Here is a 19,490-nt window from a genome sequence, read left to right as displayed (position 1 = left end):
TGCTGAGCGTGCCCGCGCCCGCTCTCCCACCGCTGGGAGCAAAGTGCCCGGGAGAGGCAGGGCTGGAGGCGGGCGGAGGCGGGAGCCCACAGCGTCCCTGCCCGCGTCCCTGCCCGCGTCCCTGCCCGCGTCCCTGCGCGCCCCAGGGGCTGCCTGCAGGGCTCGGCCCCGCTCTGCTCCCGCCCCGTCCATTGCCCTCGCAGGCTTTGGGCCGTCTGCAGCCCCCCAGATGTGGGATGTGTGGGCCTCACCCGTGGGGTCACAGCCCTTTCCTTGTGGGGGCCAAGGACCTTTGGCCACGGGGACCATGGTCCCTCTACCATGGGGGCCATAGCCCCTCATCGGTGGGGACCACAGCCCCCTGCCCATGGGGACCACAGACCCTCGCCCACCCCAGGGCAGCCTCCCTGCCCCACCAGGGCCATGCGGGTCCCGGCAGTGCTTGCACCCCGGGGTGCTGTCCTGCTGGCACCCCAGCCCTGCGGGGCATTCCTGGGGACAAAGGTGGCCACTGCCACCTTGAGGCCAGCCTGGGCATACTGTCCCCAAAACCAGGGCCACCTCGGGTGTCGCAGTGGCCAGGGCCCTGCTGAGTCCTGTGTTTTGGGGGGAGCGTGTCCCCCCACCGCCTGCAGAGCTGCTCCTGCTCCAGGGGATTTAACTCCTTTGCGAGCGCGCGGGTGGGCGAAGGGTGGGTGCTGTGCAAACGTGTCAGCGTTGCGATCGGGGCGAATGGGCGCACCCCGAGATGGGGGTAACCGCAGCTGAGAGCGGGTCGGCTCGGCGGGGAGCAGAGGTGCGAGGGTCTGGGTGGCCAGTGCAGGGGCAGCCGGGGATGCTCGGCTATAGGGGGAGAGCACGGGGGACCCCGGGTGTGCAGGGCTGAGCGGGCAGAGCTGGTGCACTCGGAGGGCAACCATGCTACTGCAAGCCCCCACCGAGGGCAGAGCCAGCCCCTGTGCAGGAGCCGCACGGGACACCGGGCAAGGGCAGCCTCGAGGGTCGGGGTTTGCAGGGTCCCTGATTAAACAGAGAGAAGGCGGGGGGTAATGCTCCTGGAGCAGCTGGGGTGCTGGGAGCCGGCGTTCTCCCCACCTTGCCGGCTTGCCTGGCATGGCGTGGCGTGACTCGGCACGCTCCCTCGTTGCCCCTGCACAGAACCAGGCGTTGCACACACGCACCCCAGTGTCCCCGAGACTTTATTCTGGATGGGGATAGCAAGGGGCGTCTCGTAAGGAAACGGTGCCGCAGCCTCAGGAGCGGCTGCTGTAGGAGAAGTCCTCTGGGAACGCTGCCCGACCAGGGCTGAGCCTGGGGAGGAGGGAGCGGCTGCCGAGGCTGAAGGCCCGAGCGCGTGCAGGGCTGGGCTAGCCACGGATACTGCTGTGCCCTCGCAGGCTGTACATCGGCCACCCGGAGAGGCTGAGCCTCAAGGTCCAAAGCACCCGGTGGTCCCCGCTTCCCAAGCAGCCTCAATATCTCCCATCTCTCCTTGTTGGTGAGGCTCAGCACGGTCCTCCCATTGCTTTGGGGAGGGAGGATGGAGACAGATGGTGAGACCCAGAGAGTGTCTGTCCCGATGGCCACAGGAGCTTCCTGAGGCTTTTCAACTGAGAAACTCCAGTCACTACTGGTGAGGCCAGAAAAATTGGGAGCATGGCCAATCGGTCCAGCCCTGCGTGCCTGCCTGCCCATCCTCCTCGGCAGCTCTCTGCCCGCCCCGGGAGCTCCGCAGAGAGCACACGTGGGTGCCGGGGCGGCAGTGGCCTGGGCTAGGTGCTCTATGCGCTGGGTCCAAGGTCGGGTCTCTGTGGCAGGCTCGCCGCAGTGTCCTCACCGAGCGTGCCATGGACGAGACGGGGATGGGTTGGGCTAAGCACCCCGGTCTCCGGCAAGTCCCGCTCCGTGATGTCTCTGTGCACAGGGCAAGGGTGAGCAAGTGCAAGGGGAGCCACCGAGGGGGAGTGGGGACCCCACACAGCCATGGGGCACCCACAGAGATCTGGGGACTTGATATCCTTCTGACCTGGCCCTGCCGCATCCCCACCCTGAGGCTCACCTCTCCTCCCCGCCGCAGCGCAAGGCTCTACCAGGGACCCTGGGGCCACCGGAGCTGGCCTGCACGGTGCCTCCTTTTCTGAGCTCCAGGGCCTGGGGGTACCTGAAGATCTCCAGGTGGTCCCAGCCGTGCTCCTGCAGCCCTTCCTCATCCTGCTGCAAGCGCCCGCCGCCGCTGCGGGACCACTCGCCCCTGTTGCAGAGCCACTGGGGAAAGAAGAACAAGGACACAGGCCAGCAGCGTCACACCAGGGCCACGAAGTCCCCACCTTCACATCCTCACCCCGCGTGAACCGGGCACGTTGCTGCTCCTCCACCTTCCACCGCATCCCATTGCCTGCGCTGGGGTGGCTCCACCAGGCACAGCACTGCCATGGGGATGGGACCCCACATCTGCTGGTGGCCACACAGCCAAAAGTAGGTCCCTGCCCTTCCCTGAGCTCCCCACGATCCCTGGCTGAGCTCCAGAGCCCCGTGGGGACCACAGCAGTACCTCTCCGGGGTGGCTGTGCTGGCGAGCATCCGGCGCACGCCTTGGCACCTGTCGGCAGCGCCGCGGGGGCGGCTCCAGGGCGGGGTGGGTCTGGTGCAGCAGGGTCTTCCGGCTGTCCCCTCCGTGCTCGGGGGACGCCCAGCCCAGCTGGCTCAGGCACGAAGCCATGTGCAGCGCCGCCAGCGAGCAGTCGCCCGGCCCCGGCGTGTCCCTCACCAGGACAGCCGATTTGGGCCTCTTCTGCCGGCCCGCGCCGGGGGGACTGAGCAGGTGCCCATGGGACAGGCCCCCCAGCACGCAGCCGGGCCAGCCGCCCCACTGCTCTTCCTCCGAGGGCGAAGGGACCTGCACCCCGAGGAGGCTCCGGCGTTGTTGGCCCCCAGCCGGGCTCTCTGCCTGCTTGTCATGGGCTTCATCGGCACCGGGGGCTGACATCCACGTGCTGGGGACCCCCTCAAAGATGAAGTAGGCTGGGTTGGTGTAGCTGCTGGCCGGCTCCGGGAGGCTGTGGGGCCGGCTCCTGCAAACCAGGGTGGGAGAGGGCTCAGCATCACCCCAGGCCTGGGGCCGGTGGTGGGGCAGAGCCCGGCTGGGGTACCTGAGGCACTGCAGGGGTGGCTTGGGGCACATCAGGGCGTCTGCCACTGGCTCAGCATCCTCCTCCTCAAAGCTGATCCACTCTGCAAAGGCACCGAAGTCGGGCCTCTCCCCACCGAGCACAGCACGCCATGCCCGAGCGTGGCCCCGAGCCCCCGTGCCCAGGGCGGTGGGAGGGGGCTGGCGCCCAGCCGCGTTACCGTAGAGCCTCTCACGGGTGCTGCGCCTGTCCTTGGGGACCCGGACCTTCATCCAGCCACGCATGGAGCCCGTCTCCTCACCACGGTGGAAGAGGAATGTCTCAAACTGCTGGGCCATGCTGCCGATCATCGACCTCATCGCGATGCAGCACTCTCCTGCGGGCACAGCGCGTGCCTGCGTTAGACCCACCCCGGGGCAGCTCGGGGGGCAGGTGACCCCCCATATGCAGCAGCACCCCGGAGTGGGGTCGATGCTGGGGTCCCTTCTGCCAAGCTCCAGCTGCAAAACCTTACACCCAGCAGGCTGTTACCTGAGCCCTGCGGGGGCTGTGCTGGGCACCCCCCCGCCACCAGCCCGCACGCACCGTAGGACTCGCAGCTCTCCACCCCCTTGATGCTGAGGAGCAGGTGCTGGTCCCCCAGGTACTCCAGGTCCGGCAGGATGGGGTTCAGCTGCACGCGGAGAGAGGGGTGCTCGGGGGGGGCTGCCGCAGGGTAGGGTGGCACAGGGGTGGCTCTGTCCTGGGGGGGATGGTGACAGCCCCCGGCACCCCTTGGGGCTCAGAGTACGGCGCCAGAAGGAGGGATGGGGAAGAGGAGGGAGGAGGATGCTTGAGGGCTGGGGGGGCAGCATCTGCCCCCCACCCCGGTCCGTACCACGGGCAGGTGCTTTGCAGACCAGCCCAACTTGAGGAAGCCGGGGATGTCGCAGCTCTGGGAGGTGTTCTCCCCGCTCCGCTGAGCCTCTGCCGGGGGAGAGCAAGGGGCACAGCTCCAGCCCGGGCCGGCTCACCTCCACGGTGCACCCCCGGCCCCACGGCCCCCGGGGCCACCTCACCTTCCAGGCAGTAGGAGTGAAACTCGATGTAGCACTTGCTGCGGCTGGCGGTTTTCACGATCACCTCGATGCTCTCCCACTCGATGCTGGCCAGGGGCTCGGGGCTGGAGCCGGGAGCTGCGGGCAGGCACCGGCGGGTCGGCATGCGCTGGTCGAGCACCCACGGCCAAGGCTTACCCCAAATTGGGCGCAGGGGGTGATAGACCCCAACCCCTTACCCTTCTTGGGCACGAACTGCGATGTCACGCCCACCTCAAAGGTGGCGAAGACGGGCGAGTGGTCACTGGTCACAATGTCATCGGTACAACCTGGATGGGTGACAGTCCCCGAGCCCCAGGGTCTTGGGCAGCACTGGCCACCCTGGGATCCCCCTCTGGCCTCCCCCCTGCCCCGGGGTCTCACTCACCATAGGAGTTACAGACCACATGGGTCTCCGGGTGCGACTTCCACAGGATGCGGTCGCACCACGAGGGGACGTTGATCCTCATCTAAAAATGGGGAAAGTAACTGGCTTCAGTGCCCCCTCGGATCTGGCTCTACCCAGCCCAGAAAAGCGACCCAGCACACCAAAAAGTGAGCTCCCTTCCACCTGGACTGCCTCTGGGGAGGTAACAGGCTGGTGGAGCTGTGGGAGCTGAGCATCACCACCCAGCCCCCCGGCACCGTCCGAGCCTGCTGTCCCTGTCCCCGGCAGTGTCCTGCAGCTCGGTGGGATGCTCTGGGAACTCACGCCCGTGGGCTTGAACTTCTGCCACATGTAGCTGTCCCTGGAGCCCCGCTCGTACCGGTATGTGGGTGGGAAGGAGATGTCACCCTCGCCTGGAAACCAAGACGCAGACGTGACACAGGGGCCAGCGTCCCTGCCTGTCCCCACAGCTGCAACCAGCCAGGGAGAGGCCCCATGAGGTGTCACAGTCCCCATCTGGGGTTCACACTGATGGCTGGCACCCCAGCCACCTCTGACCGTCCCCGTGCTTGCACGCTCTCGGGACGGAGAGCCCAGGGATCTGCCCCGGGGGGCTTGCATGGTGCACATCGAGGTCCCCCAGGCCTTCGGCACCTCTGTGCCAGGACAGGGCACCCCTGTGTGCTGGAGGCTGCAGGGACCAGTGCAGGGGCAGGCGTCCCCCACAGCTGCCCCCCTTGTCAGGGGAGCCATTCCCTCTGCCCCCACACTCACTGAATCGCAGGAACACCTTGTTCTTCTCCCGCTCCAGGTTGAGCTGGTCAACAGCCAGGAGGGCTTCAAACTCCTTCTTGGTTATGTGGGCAAGGATGTCCTGCGCGGGGGGAGGAAGGTATGGTGAGCCCCAGCTGCTCTCACCCCTGCCGCTGCACCGCGCCGCTGCCAGCGTGCCACCGTCCCCAGGCCCGGTGCCCGCGGGATCCCACCTGCACGTCCATGTCCAGGCGGTAGTTGAGGTCCCCGAACCAGAAGAGGTGGGTGAAGCGCAGGGTGAGGTCGAAGGCGCCGAGCTGCTTGTCGCCCAGGACCAGGGAGCGCAGGATGTCGCTGTAGTTCTGGTTACGCCTGTGGGGGTACGGCAGCACCGCGTGAACCTCCTGTGGCCGCCTCATCCTCATCCTGCCCCTGCCAGGTGTGGACGGGAAAGGGACAGGGACATCCCCAGAGTCCCCTCGGGGCTCCTCCAACCCCCGAGACACCCGTCTGCCCCAGGGCAGCTCTGTCCCCTGAGCCCCTCCATCACCTGTGGGTCTTCTCGCTGCCGGAGGCCAGGTGGCAGTTGACGAAGCCAAAGGAGGTCCCGTTGAAGAGGAAGGAGACGCCCACGGCTCCCTTGTTCCCTGCAGAGATGTGCCAGGCTCTGAGCTCTGCAGGGGCCCAGAGGTCCTGGGATGGCCCCCAGGCTGCCTTCGCTCTGGGGCACCCCCCGCGCCATCCCCATCCCTACCCAGCGTGTTGGCGATCCCGGTTTTCACGCTGGAGGTGTGGACGTGGCTGATGCGCCGCTCGTGCTCCGGCTTCACCAGCACCACGATCTTGATGCTCCAGAGGCATTGCAGGGCCACCTGTGGGGGGGCAGGGGGTGAGCCTGCTTTCTCCCCCCACATCACCCCACAGCTGAGCGCAGTGGGGAAGGGGAAGCAGCAAGGTGAGCCAACCCATCCCTGAAAGGTGGCTCCTGGGGAGGGCACTGCCCGCATGGGGCCCACTGGGCACAGAAGGTTCCCCGGGCTGCATTTGGGGTGGGGAGGACCCTGCGTTTGGGGGTAAGAGCCCTGGGGAGAGGGCTGATGGAAACCAGCTCCCTGAGGGATGTCTTTTGCCTGCTCAGCATCGGGTGCCTCCCCAGGCACAGCCGGAGGGGTCCAGGCTCTGCCCTGCTATTACCACACGGTAGTCAATGGCCATCAGGGTCTTCAGAGATGCTCGGAGGAACTCGACCCACTCGCGGTCGCCCAGGGAGTTCCCCTGGGTGCCGATAACGTAGATGTCGTGGGGGATGCAGGCGGTGGTCTCGTCCTGCGTGCGGCCCAAGCCCCTCGAGGTCAGCCAGGAGGCGAGGGAGCGGGGCGGTGGCGTGCTGCCTGCGGGCAGGGGACAGTGGGTCACCAGAGAGGGGACAGCACAGGGCTGATTCCAGGTTCCTAGAACCCCCCTCCAGCCCCAGACCCTGCACGTCTCCAGGAGCTGCTGGGGATGGGAAGCATCATGCCAGCCCCATGGTCCACCCCTGCACATCCCAGACTGGTGCTGGGATTTACTGCTACCACCCGAAACCCTCCTAGTTACCCCAGCTCCGTTTCCCCGACAGCCACCAGGCGAGTGGATCATGATGGGAGAGACAAAGCCGAAAGAGGCCAGATCGGGGTCTTCTCCAGCCTTCTGCTCCCACCGAGGACCAGCTTGGACCTCAGGTTTCCTGGGGCAGGTCCCTCTAGCCCTCACCTCCAAAACTCCCCTGGGCTCACGATGAGCCTCAATGGCCCCCCAGGACAATGCAACCTTATTCTGGCCCCTTACCCATGTTCCATGTCCCAACATACACCGAGATGAGGTCAGGCTCGTCCAGGTTGGAGTGCTGGATCTTCATCAGCTGCAGCAGCTGGCAAAAGGCCTCTCGCTTCTGCGGGACGATATGGGTGCCTTAGAGTCGCAAAGGGCAGCCGGGAGCCGCAGCACCCCAGAAGGTGCTGGTGGCGGGATCAGGGGGATGTCACACCCAGGTGTAGGAGCTGGCTTGCAGGGGTGGTCTCAACCCTGAGACCACTCATTTGCTGCACTGCTGCATAACAGCCCTGTACTTCCCCAGGACACCCGGTGAGCGCAGCCGGTGCCGCTTACCCGCGCGCTGGGGAAGATGAAGTCTCTGCTCAGGCTCCTCTGTGGCTCCCGGTCGTACACCAGCCTCACCTTACTCTGCACACTCTGGTATTTGATCAGCTGCAGGACTGAATGCCGGGCGTGAGAGGGGCAACGGTGGCATCCACTTTCCACCGTGGGGGCCGGCAGGTGGTGTGGGATGGGGGCTCAGGGTGCAACCCGGTCTGCAGCCCATCACCCTGGCATCAGGCCTGCGCCAGGGAATCCCACAGCCTCGCAACGCCCCATCAGCAGCCTGTGGGGGTGTCAGCATCCCCTTACTTTTGTCCTGCGGGATGGTCTCCTCCGGGGACCCGCTGCCCCTCTTGGTGATGGCCACCGTGCCCGACTCCACGTCCACGGAGAGGGCTGCCCGCTGCGACTTGCCCATCTTCACCTGCAGACAGGGATGCGGTTCCGGGGTCCACCCCGCGCCTGCCCTGCCCGAGCAGCGACGCCGGGGCCCCGCCGTGCCCCCCACCCTCACCTTGAAGCTCTGCACTGCCAGGGGCTTGGCGGCTGGCGGAGGGGCCGCCATGCTGGGCAGCGCCAGGTTGTGCCTCGACACCGTCTCCTGCAGCGACTTCAGCACCTGCCAGAGAGATAGGCACCAGTCTGGGGGGACTGGGCTAACTGGGAGGCCTGGGCACCCTGCGCCAGCCCGTCCTGCCCCAAGGGGCACCCCGGGGCTGTGCCAGCGCCGGCAGCTTGCTTTGCTGGAGGGTTTAATTTAGGTGAGGGGTTCGCTGGAGCAGAACGAGGTTTCCCGGCCCCAGGCACCGGCAGTGGCTGCGGTTCGCAGCGGCTCTGCCTCCCCCTGCATCCAGCCGGCCTTCCCCAGCCTGGCATCGCGGAGGGGGCAGGCACCTTCTTCTCCAGCGAAGAGAGGAGATGGTTGACAGTAGATATCTTGTTGAGGAGCAGCTCCAGGTCTGGATCGCTGGTCAGGAGACCCTGAGGGGAAGGATGGACTTTTTTGGAGCAGCGCAGTGGCACTGGGCTGGTGGATTCCTTCCTGCAGGTCCGGGCTGCACCCGAGGCATGGGGGTCCCTGGGGTCTTCCAGGGGAAGCAGCTTCCCCTACCGCTGTGTCCTGAACCGGGTGCAGGAGCAAGTCCCTGCTTGTCCCCAGGCCACAGGGAGCCAGGTCCCCTCTGCTGCTGTGGGGACCCCGGCACACACAGCACCCAGGGACCACCGGCAGCCAGCAGCGTCGCGGGGCGTGCAGCAACTTTGGGTGCCGACAGGCACCGAAACCGCCCCGACTGCCTCCCCTGCAGACCAGCTGCACCCAGCCACGCACGACGGGCACCTGCAGGCGGCTGCGGGCTGCGGTGGCCCGGGGCGGGGGGGCTCACCTGCTGCCTGGGCGGGCTGCGAGGGGACGCAGGGGGGTCGAACACCCTGGCCAGCGTCTCCAGACCCGCCAGTGTGAAGTCGATCTCACTGCAGAGAGGAGAGGAGCGGGTGAGAGTCGGCACGGGCATCTCCCGAGCCTCGGTGGCGATGCTCAGCCGCCACCAAGGGGAGGGGGATGTGGTGGGTGGCCCTGGGGGGTGTCCCCCCTCCAGCCCTGCCGCTCCCAGGCCACTCGCCTGTGCAGCGCCCGGCAGGCGGTGACGAGCGCGGTGCTGAGATGGCGCAGCTGCGGGTGCCCGTGGCGCAGCGCCTCCAGGTCCAGCTGCAGGTGGTGGTTCAGGTACTCGGCCATGAAGCCCATGAAGTCGCTGGCCGGGCTGCAAGGGTGGGTGGGCGGGCATCTTTGGACAGATCCCCCACCCGGCATGCCGCCATCACAAGGGAGGGGTGGCCGTGCCCACCCCATCGCCTCCCCCAGCCTGGGGTGGGCAGGGCGCCTTACCTGCTGTGGACCTGCTCCTGCAGCCTCTGGTGCAGCTGCTGCGAGATGTGGGTCCGGCTGGCGATGGGAGCACCGAGCCACGTGCCCGTCCCGCCGCCTCCGACTGGGACCGCACTCACCGCATGCCAGCCGCCTCGGCCATCCTCCCCCTCTGCAGGCAGAGGGCAGGCAGCTCAGTGGGACCCCCTCCCCGCCCACAAGCCCGGTCCGGCCCCTGCCACCCCCTCCCCGGCTCACCCGAGTCCTCGTCGGCCGCCTGCCTCGCCCGGTGCACGGGGTAGAGCAGGGGTGTCACCAGCCCGTTGTTGGGCTGCTGGTAGGCGCCGATCAGGTCGGGGAGGGTGCGGAAGCACTTGGCCTGGATGCCCTGGATGGTCTGGCGAGGCAGAGAGGAGGGGAGTGCCACCATGGGCCCCCTCTGCCAGCTCCGCGTGCTGGGGCAGCCACCCACCGTGCTGCGGACCAGCCTGCCATGTCAAGTGGGTCTGTCCCCCAGAATGTCCTGTGGCGAGCTGGAAGTGCCAGCTGGGTGCCAGCCCCATGGGGACCTCGCCCCGGCAGAGTGGCAGAGCGAGGAGTGTGGAGACCTCTGTCTCGGGCAGCAGATGGGGATGCTCCCTAGGGACCCTCGGGATGCTCTTTTTAGGGTGTTAGAAGGAGCAGCTGCAGAGAGCTGGGTACCAGGAGAAACCGTGAAGTGATACCGAAAGGGGAAGCGAGGCAGAGCCGGCGGCCAGGACAGACATCGCGGGGACAGACGTTGCGGGCATCGGGGCCACACAGCCAGGCTGGGGCACAGGATGGCAGCAGGAAGGGGACAAGCGTTTTGCTGTCCCGCCCCGGGCGGGCTGGCGGCAGCCGTGAGGACGGCGGCACTGCAGCCTTCCCAGGCGGCCCCGTGCCGAAGAGCTGGCTGCAAAGCGCTTGCATCCTGCCGTGCTGGGTGCTGCAGGCAGCTCGTGCAGAAAGCAAACCGCACCGCTCGCTCGCAGCGGCCAACGTGCCAGGGAGGGCAGGCAGACGCCACCCCTCCGGGCGCTGCCTGGGGGCTGAGGGGGGAGACGAGCACCCCGGCCCCTTCGCACCTGCATCCTGCCCGCACCCCGGCTCGCAGCCCGCGGTCCCCCCGGCGTGGCGCCCGGCGGCGTTAGCCAGGGCAGGGAGTGCGCCCCGGCGGCACCCAGCCCCTGGGCAGCCGCCGCTGCACCCACCTGGACGGAGAGCAGCCCCTCGTCGTCGGGGAGGATGCGGTAGGTGTGGACATGCCGCTGGAACCTGGGAGAGAGCAGACGAGGGTCCCCCATCACACCCCCCACAACACCATGGGCCCGTTGCAGCGTTGGGGGTGCCTGGCACCCAGCCCTGAGGCAAACCGCCCATCCTCTCTTCAGAGAGAGGAACTGAGGTCTCATGTCTGGAACTAAAAGCATCACCCTCAGCTCTGCACCTGCGCCCGTTTGCGGGGGGGACGCGCGGTGTCCCTCTGCCCCTAGGCAGCACCCTGCCTGCTGCGGGCACAGCCACGGCACGGCCGTGGCATGTCGGGGGCTCTGTCAGCGTTTGCTGGGGCACCTACAGCCCCGTGGCTCCCCGGGGCAGTGAGGGTTTTCGGCCAGCCGGAGCCCAGTGCCGTGCTCCCCGGGACTGCGATAGAACAGCCGTACTCGCTCCGAGGCCACCGCAACATCGCTGCCCATGCCACCGTCCTGGCCGGCGTCGGCCTGACCTCCGGCTCGGTGCTGGGACGCTGGCAGAGCCGGGGTGGCTGCTGGCTGAACCCCCGGCGTGCCCTGCACCCCCCGCTCCCCTCGGCACCATGTGTTTGCAATTTGTCCCGCGCGCCGGGCCAGGCCAGCCATAGGAAAGGGGGTGGCATCCTGCCAAACCCGCCGAGGCGCCGCCCCGCGCACTCCCCGCTGCAGACGTGTCGTTCGCCGCTGCAGGAAGGGTGCAGGCAGCAGGAAGGGTGCAGGCAGCAGGAAGGGTGCAGGCAGCAAGGAAGGGTGCAGGCAGCCCCGGCAGCAGTGCTTTCAGGGGCTGTAAACCCAGTCCCAGATGTGGAGATGGCAAAGGGCCCCGGGGGCGGCGGACGATGCAGCCCCAAAGTCCCGGCATCGGAGATGTTAACAGCGGCGTCGCGGTCCGGATGCGGCCGTGTTGGGGGTTGGAGGGAGAGGGGATGTTTGTTTTTGCAGAGCAAAGGCGATGCGAGTCAGCCTCTCCCGCTCCCACGCATGGGGCCAGGCCAGTGGGCAGCCCAAAATGGCTTGGCGTGCCCTGGATTTCGGGTTCTCCCTTCAGCAACCCCGGTGCTGGACACGGCTGCTGGCCCAGGCTACTGCCTGCTCCCAAGGACACGGGCTTCTCCACGGGTCTGACCTGGGGATCACTGAAAAACCCCCGTGCCAGAGAGCTGGCACCCCACTCACCCACCAGCACCCCTGCAGAAGGCTTTCCCACAAGATTTTGGCAGTGCCAGCCCGAGGGCCGGTGCTGGGATTGCTGTGCCCGGAGCGGGGAGGGGGACAGAGGGACCCCGGCAAGGGACAAGGGAGAGAAGCCCGAGCAGAAGCCCGGCAGGCGACTCACAGGAGGCAGAGGGCATACGCCCCCGAGACCGACTCGCTGTCCCGCACCAGGAAGCAGCCATCCCGCCCGGCCTTGGCCAGCAGCTCCTCCGCCACCACCCGGCTGATGTCCCGGTGGTACCAGCTTGCTGCCGCCATCCTCCAAAGCAGCGGGACACCGGCTGCGCTGTGTCCCCGACCCAGCCCTGCATCCGAGCTCAGCAGCGGCTGCTGGCCATCAGCCGGCCCTCGGGGTCGGCTGGGAGGGTGAAGGTGTGGGTGTTGTGGGGGGACCAGTCCCCCGGTACTCGAGCGAGCCGCTGGCTGGAGGTCCCAGCAGGCGATGGGCAGCCACCGAGGTGGTGCTCATGGGGACGGGGTACCCCGCGGCCAGGCAGCGTGGCAGGAGCTGGACCAGGGGGGCAGCTGGTGGAGGCTGGGGGTCCGGACGCTCCTCATCACGGAGGCTCCAGCCTGCAGGGTGCAGAGGGGCAGAGAGGGGCAGATCAGCGAAGAGATCTTTCCCGTGGGACGATCACCCCGTGCTGCTGCCCCAGCCCCGGGGCCACCATCCTGCCCCGGTGCAAGGCAAGGACAGGCCATGCTGGCATCCCGGTGGCACGCGGGGGCCCAGACCTCGCCCGACACACTCACCGTCCCTCGCAGACACGGTGTGCGGCTCTTGCGGCTCTTGCAGGGTGCTGTGGGCAGCGAGCTGAGCTTTCAGGGTGCAGCCAAGCAAGAGCAGAGCCGTGATGCTGCACCGGCCGCTCTGGGCTTCCTCCCGCGGGGCGCGCTGGCAGCCCTGCCTGGCACACGCTGCCCCTCGGGGCGGCACAGTGGGGACAGGCAGCACCCACCCCAGAGCCCCCACGCCCCGGCCCCACCGGCCGGGCCCACCCGCTCAGTGCCCCGTGCCGCTCGCTCGGCACCGCAGCGGCCACCACGCTCTTCCTCCTCTGCGCTCTGCTCTCCCCGCCGCCAGGACCAGCCTCCTCGCTCCTCCTCCCGCTCCAGCCCCGCTACAGGGGGAAGCCTGCGGCCATGCCGGGCTGAGCATGGCAGGGTGCAGGCAGCAGCAGCCATGGAGCGGGGGCTCTGCCTCCACCCCGCTCCCCGCCGCTCATCGTCCCTGGGCACGAGGGGCGATGGAGGGGGAGCGCCCCGTCCCTAGGAGAGGAGGCGGCCAGCGGTGCGGGACAGCAGCAAGCCCCAGAAATGTGTTTGGGGTGGTGAGCGGGCGGGCAGCCTGCGGGCAGCGACCGGGCTGCCCACTCCTGGGGCCCTTGCTGCCTGCATTGGGGCTGAGCTTTGCCGTTCGCTGCCGGCCGCGTGGAGCCGGAGATGCTGCAGGCACCAGGCGGCCGAGCAAGTGGAGCACCCGTAGTCGCGTTCATGTCACCCCATCGGTGGGTGCCTTCCCTCCGGGCAGAAGGGAGACAGGGCTTGGGGCTCCCGGGAGGGGGTCGGGAAGGAGGGGGGTTGCCCGGCTGCAAACAGCACCGGGGTTCCCGCAGCTCCTGGGCACGGCCCCAGAGGTTTTGCTCCTCGTGGCAAGCAGCGAGCGGGCCACGCACGTGCTGGCGGCCGCCTGGGCAAGCGTCTGGCTTGAGCTGCGCCGGGGTGATTAGCACTATTTAATTACAGATGAGCAGCAGCCACCGTCTGGTGCACGGGCACCTGGGAGCACCAGGGCTGCTCCGGGGGGTGACAGGACAGCAGGTTCCTGCCGGGGGAGGATGAGGATGAGGATGAGGATGGAGTGCAGTGTTGAGCCGTGCTCCTGGCTGTCTGCCGCCCTCGGCATCACGAGCTGTGCCCTGCAGCCACGAGCCCAATGCAAAGCGACAAATCCCACCACCTTCTGCCCCAGCCCACCGGTGCAGACGTGCCAAAAGCCCCTGCCGAGGCTTCCCGCAGGGCTCCCAGCCTCGAGAGGAACCCGTGGCCCGGGCCACTGAGAAGTTGGCCAGCTGGCTGCTCTGGGCCACATGGCAGCGGTCACATCTCTCGCCAGCGTCCGCCACAGGAACACACAGCAATGGGGGGCTCTGGAGACCCCCGTCCTGCCAGAGACCCGCTCCTGCCGGCGCTGCTCCCTCACGTTACTTAACAGCGCGGCAATAACTCGCGGCAGCCGCGGAGGTGCCTGGCTTCGGATTAATGCCCTCCGCACCCCTTAATCTGGATCAGGGGAGGAAAACCTGGACTCTGAGGGGCTTTGAGAAATCAGCGGCGCCGGCTGCAGGCGTTTACGTAAGGCGGCTGCGGTGCGCAGTGCTGGAGGCTGAGCCGGGGCGTTGCCAGATGCACCAGCACTCGGGGAGCTCTGCCAGCACCTGCGGGCAGTTGGATTTTGGAAGGCAACTTGGGTTCACCGGTGCCAGCTTGCTGGGTGGCTCCGGCTCCACCCGGGCTCCCTTCGGAGGACGGACCCTGCGGGCGAGGGCACCGAAGCGGGGGGATGTGGGAAGCCCCGCGGCCATTCCCCAGGGAGGCAGGACGCTGCAGGGCGCTCTCCATCGGGAGCCAGGGATGATGCCGGGCCCCCCCGCGCCCCACCAGCCCCACGTCCGCCGGCACCCTGCCCCGCTGGAAGCAGCCATTTGAGCTGTGCTTCATGCAGCGCATGGACCTGGAGGGACGGGTGGGACGAGGCAGATGAGACAAGCCCCTGGCCGTTTATTAAACAGGAAAAAGGAAGAAGCCCTCTCTCATTTCCCTATTATTTTTGACACGGTGCTGCATCCCCCACCTTCCTTCCCCGGTGCTCGGTTCGGAGCATGGCGCGAGTGCGGGAAGGGATGTGGTCTGTCCGTCTCACTGCTGTTTTGGGGAGGAGAAATATCTGCCCCCCTACCTGGGTAAGTTTTCCCTGGCTGAATATACCCAGTCAGGATTAAACTGAGCTGAAGCCACCCACAATGAAATCTGCTCTCCATCCTCGCCACGCTCCGCAGACCCTGCGGCCATGGCCCCTGCGAATGGCACCAGTCTCAGGGGCCTTATTAAGAGCCTAACGAAGAGCCACAAACAGAGAGCCTGGGATTAGGTGACCTGGGCACGGTACTGGGGGCAGCCACTCCGCTGTCCCCCCCAGCGGCGACAGCGGGCGTCCAGGAGGGGCTGCCTCCTCCTCTTCCTCCCCCTCCTCCTCCTCCAGGAAGGTCACAGTTCACGTGTCCCCCCGACCTTGGCAGAAATAGCACCCACTAATCTGCAAACTAAGCAGCTCTCCTGTGTGCAATTAAAGAGATCACAAGTCCCTGCCCTGGGCAACGTGTGCTGACAGCTAAAGCCCTAGAGAGCGGAGCTGGCGGGTCTGGTGCGGGTCTGGTGCGCCGTGGTGGCTTGTGGTGGCTCCCAGTGGCTCCTGGTGGCCGCAGGGCCGGGAGCACAGGTGGGCTGCATTTGGGAGGGGTTGGTACCCAGGTGATGAAGGTCGTTGAGCTGACGCAGAGTGCTGGGAGGAGGCTGCTGGCAGCTCTGGGATGGAGGCACAGTGGTGCTCAGCAAAGGGGGCTGAGCCAGAACCAAGCGTATGCTCAAAGCAAAGGGTCTGGCCGAGCAAGCAAGGACTTGAGGGATGCTGGAGGTGAGGAAGATGAGTGGGGCCTTGCTGGAGCAGTTTGCAGGCTGCCCTGGGCTTTCTGTGGGGTCTGCGCCCTGTCCCGGGGGCAGCACCCATGCGAGCATCCTGCAGCCTCCCCTGTGGGATCCCGTGCGCCGGCAGCAGCCAAGGAAGGACGGTAGCAGGAAGTGCTTCTCTCCCAGCCGGTCGTAAGGCAAATCCACTCTGCGCTTTCCAACAGTTTTCTATTTGCAGTAGCAAACCTTGAATTAATAATGTGCTAATCAGGTCAGGAAAGGCCAGCCTGCGGCGTTATGAAATGGCGTGGGGTTGAGCAGATTGCCCGGCGGTGCCGGGGGACAGTGGCACGTCTGTGTCCCACCACCGAGGGGTGGCTGGCCCTTCCCTGCCGCTTCAGGGGAAGCGAAGCCTGGCGTGGGAGCTGCCGCTACAGCCCCAAGTCTTGCAAGTGCCTTCGCCCCATCATCTTGTACGTGGGCGTCCCTGTGGCAAGGGAGTCCCGTGTGCCCTGGACCACTGCAGGTCACCTCTAGGCGACCGGGCCGCATGGACATGTTGGCCATACAAAAGTTAGCCACCTGTTAGCCATCCAGCAAAGCGCGTCAGGGAGGGATAAAACCCCGCAGGTCCCCCCCGCCCCTCTGCCATCTCCATCCACCCTCGTGCCCAGGGCTGGCCCAGCTCCACTTGCCACGGGAGCAGCTGTAGAGAGCCGTTGTGGGAATTTGCACCCGCACCCCTGCCCGCACCCCTGCCCGCACCCCTGCCCACCGGGAGCAGAGCTTCCACCTCAATTACCATCACCTTGCTCCTAAGCCCGCTTTGCCAATCTCCGTAAGCTGCTTTCTCAGGGCTCCGGCAGCAGCCGTATTTATAGCCCACTCTTACTCATGAAGCGTCTCCCCAGTTAATAAACTAATAGGATTCTTCCCAAAAGTACCTCTCCCACGGTGCGCGCACCCCTCCCCACGCATCTCCAGCCAAAGCCAAGCAGGCGAGATTAGATGCCAGGGGAGGGACCACCGGCGGGGTATAAGAAGCAGCAGGACTGGGAGCAGCCTGTAGTGACTGGGTGGCAGTGGGACGTGCTGGGAGAGGAAGAGGAGCGCGTCTGTCTGTCTGTCTGTCTGTCTGTCCGCCTGCCTGCCTGTCCGTCCACCCACCAGGTGAGTGCTGCCTGGGCCCTGCCAGTGCTTTGGGGCATGGACTCTGCTGTTTTGTAAAACACTTCGGGGCAGGGACGTTGGTGCTGCACAGTGGCTTGAAGGAGGGTGGTTTGGGGCTGAAAAAGGAAAAATGTGGCCAAAAGGATTTCAGCGTGGCTGAGACAGAGGGCATGGGCAGAGGGGTGGGGTAGGAGCGTAGGAGAGCTTAGCCAAGCCAGGAGGGGTCCCAGTCCCCCCCTCTGCAGCATGGGAGATGCAGAGGGGTTCAGTTCTTCTCTCCTCCACCTTTCATCGCCTCGTCCCCAATTCCCAGGCTCTGCAGAGGGCCGAGCCCATGGCACCGCTCTGCTCCTGCTCCTTTGCACCTCCTCCTGCTGCTGCCCAAGAAACCTTGCGGGCGAGGAAGCCCAAGCTTCACATCCCGCAGCACTGAAAGGCATCAAAGATCCTGTGTTTGGGACTAATGCCTTGTTTTCTAGTGGGGAAGAGGATCATCTCCCCCCATATCGATTTCTTTTTTCTCCCCAGCATCCCTGTGGTTGCGTAAAGAGGCGACTGCCCACACACCCCTGGGGCTTAAAATCCTGCCTGGGCTTAAGCTCTGCTAATGTCAGAGCTGCCTAACTTTAAGCAGCTGAGCTCATCCCATCTAATCTCCCGATGAATCAGCTGGTGATCTATGTGATATTTATGGTTTAATTCTGGGCACCAAGCTTGAGCAAGCAAAATGCAAGCAGCACAGTCAGGCAGGGCTGGGCAGCCCCGGCCAGGCTGCCAGTGTGAAGGCAGGGCTGCCAGCGCTGCCCTCCCAGAGCTGGGTCTGGCTGGCCAGGGATGGGGACGGAGGGGCCGTGGGTCGGGGCTGTGCACCCCGAAGCCCCCCGGCCCACGGGACAGTTAAGCTGCCCTCGACCTTTCTCCCTGTGGTCTCCTCGCTCTCCCGTGGGTGATGGGACAAAATGAGCCTGTTCCTGGCATTAAGCCGTGACAGCCAATTTCCTGCAGACAAGAAAAATTCATAAAATTGAAACTCCATAAGCACTTTTGTTCATTTTCTTGCTTTTGCCAGCCTTGAACTCGCTCCCTTGGGAGTCACCTCTGTGCTTTCTATTTTCTGAAACCTGCCTGGGGCATCACTCTCCCTTTCTCTCTTCCACCCCTCTTCACTGCCTTTTTGGCCGGGAGCAAGGGGCTTGCTTGGCTGGGGCTGCCCTGCTGGGTCTCCAGCCGCTCGCGTGTGCCTTGTGCGCGCCCCGAAGCCGGGCAGCCCCACTGAACCCCGAGCACCTGAGCTCTGCCAAGGCAAAAAGCCCGGCAGCGCCGTAGCCCGAGGGCTCTGCAGTTGGTTGGGACGTGAATGGTTTTGTCCCGCTGGCTGACGATGGTGGCTGCCCCTTCCCCACCACCTCACCCATCGTTTCCCCTCCATCTCTCACTGCAGATACCCGCCTGTGCAGCCGCTGACTTAAAATGGCAGAAGGAGCAAAGTAAGTGTCTATTTTTCTTTTTTTTTTTTTTTTTTTTTTTGTAATTGGGATGGAGCAGGGTGCTGCAGGGCAGGAGCAGAGGGAGAAAGTGAGCCCCCCGGCTCCCCCCACCCGCTGCCCTAGCGTGCAGGCACGTGAGCTCGCCGTAGCGAGATGGAGCGAGCCAGCATGGAGCCAAAAAAGCACCTTCTCTTTTCTTCTGCATGTTGGTGTTTTCTCACTTGCCTATAAGACATAGCCTGCTAATGTACCCCCTCCACGCTGAGCTCAGGAGCATGGCGTCCCCCAGGGCAGCCGGATGAGGCGGGTTCAGGCTCTAAATTTGCAGGACACCAAATTCCCCAAGGCCAGGACATCCCATGCACACTCTGGTGTAGCTCTTGGAGATGCACCATGCCTGCAGGGAAGCCCTCTCCCTCCTCGCCCTGGGCAGAGGAACAGCCCCCCGCTCCCTGCCTGCCCCACGGGCTGTGCTGCATCCATCCAGGGCATTCCCAACCCGTCTGCCTGTGTTTCCTCCGCAGGGTGTTCAAGAAGACCAGCCCCAACAGCAAGGTGAGTCCGTGCACACAGAGATGGGAGCGCGCGCCCCGTCCCTGGGTGCGGGTCAGCCCAAGGTGCAGGCTGTGCCAGTGCAGAGGGGCTGCGGGATTCCTTCGGGCGGGCTCTGCGCGTGGGACGGGCTGCGGGCTGCGTTTCCCTTCCCTTTGAAGTCTCCCGATTGATTCCTGCTGTACCTGCCACAACGCCACCGCAGCGCTCGCTTTTCAAAATAGAAATTAAAAAAACAACTTATATGAACCCTTAAATGCAATGCCTGGTCTGGCACGCTAACGGCAAGGTTAACGAGCCTCACGACACAACCCAGGGCTTGAAAAGTTTGGCCGATTCAATGGCAAACACTAACCTGTTTCCTTCTTTCCTTTCACCACGTGCTGCCTCCAGCTGTCCATCTACCTGGGAAGAGAGACTTTGTGGATCACGTGGAGTCGGTGGACACCGTAGGTGAGTGGGGCCGTGCCCGCCATGGAGGGGGAAGCATGGGCAGCGAGCGGTCCGGGGGCACTGGTCCCTGTGCCGGTGGCTGCTCACCTCTGCTTCCCACTGGAGCAGATGGAGCGAGAGCAGCTCCAGAGGAGCAAACATCCCGTTTTCCTGCAAATACCCTTACAGAAAAATGGTGGGGAAAGGGACAAAGGCCCTTTGGAAAACAACCCTGCAGCGCTGCCAGTGGAGATGCTTGAGGAGGCATGGCCATCCCCCTGACCGGCAGCTCCCCTCGGTCACCTTCCCAGCTGATTTGACT

General features: G+C 65.7%; 1 protein-coding gene across 1 annotated transcript; it reads right to left on the bottom strand.

Annotated features, from left to right (window-relative positions):
• Nucleotides 1-1,781: 1,781 nt before the first annotated feature.
• On the bottom strand, nt 1,782-12,098 carry LOC309408219 (phosphatidylinositol 3,4,5-trisphosphate 5-phosphatase 2-like; the record flags this gene model as incomplete). The annotated part of the gene is made up of 27 exons (XM_082004008.1): nt 1,782-1,914; nt 2,060-2,265; nt 2,552-3,071; nt 3,150-3,231; nt 3,349-3,504; nt 3,714-3,801; nt 4,006-4,094; nt 4,187-4,303; nt 4,405-4,494; nt 4,593-4,674; nt 4,917-5,005; nt 5,367-5,466; nt 5,579-5,717; nt 5,896-5,992; nt 6,100-6,217; nt 6,540-6,736; nt 7,173-7,275; nt 7,494-7,600; nt 7,794-7,908; nt 7,999-8,103; nt 8,379-8,465; nt 8,870-8,953; nt 9,103-9,247; nt 9,373-9,523; nt 9,610-9,748; nt 10,584-10,647; nt 11,962-12,098. The coding sequence occupies 27 exons, from the start codon at nt 12,096-12,098 to the stop codon at nt 1,782-1,784; spliced, it is 3,540 nt and encodes a 1,179-aa protein (XP_081860134.1).
• Nucleotides 12,099-19,490: the final 7,392 nt, after the last annotated feature.

Source organism: Phaethon aethereus (assembly GCF_964289735.1).
Source record: "Phaethon aethereus genome assembly, chromosome: 10".
In the NCBI taxonomy this organism is placed as follows: Eukaryota; Metazoa; Chordata; class Aves; order Phaethontiformes; family Phaethontidae; genus Phaethon; species Phaethon aethereus.
Note: the sequence above shows the minus strand (reverse complement) of the source record. Positions and strands in the feature narration are given on the sequence as shown.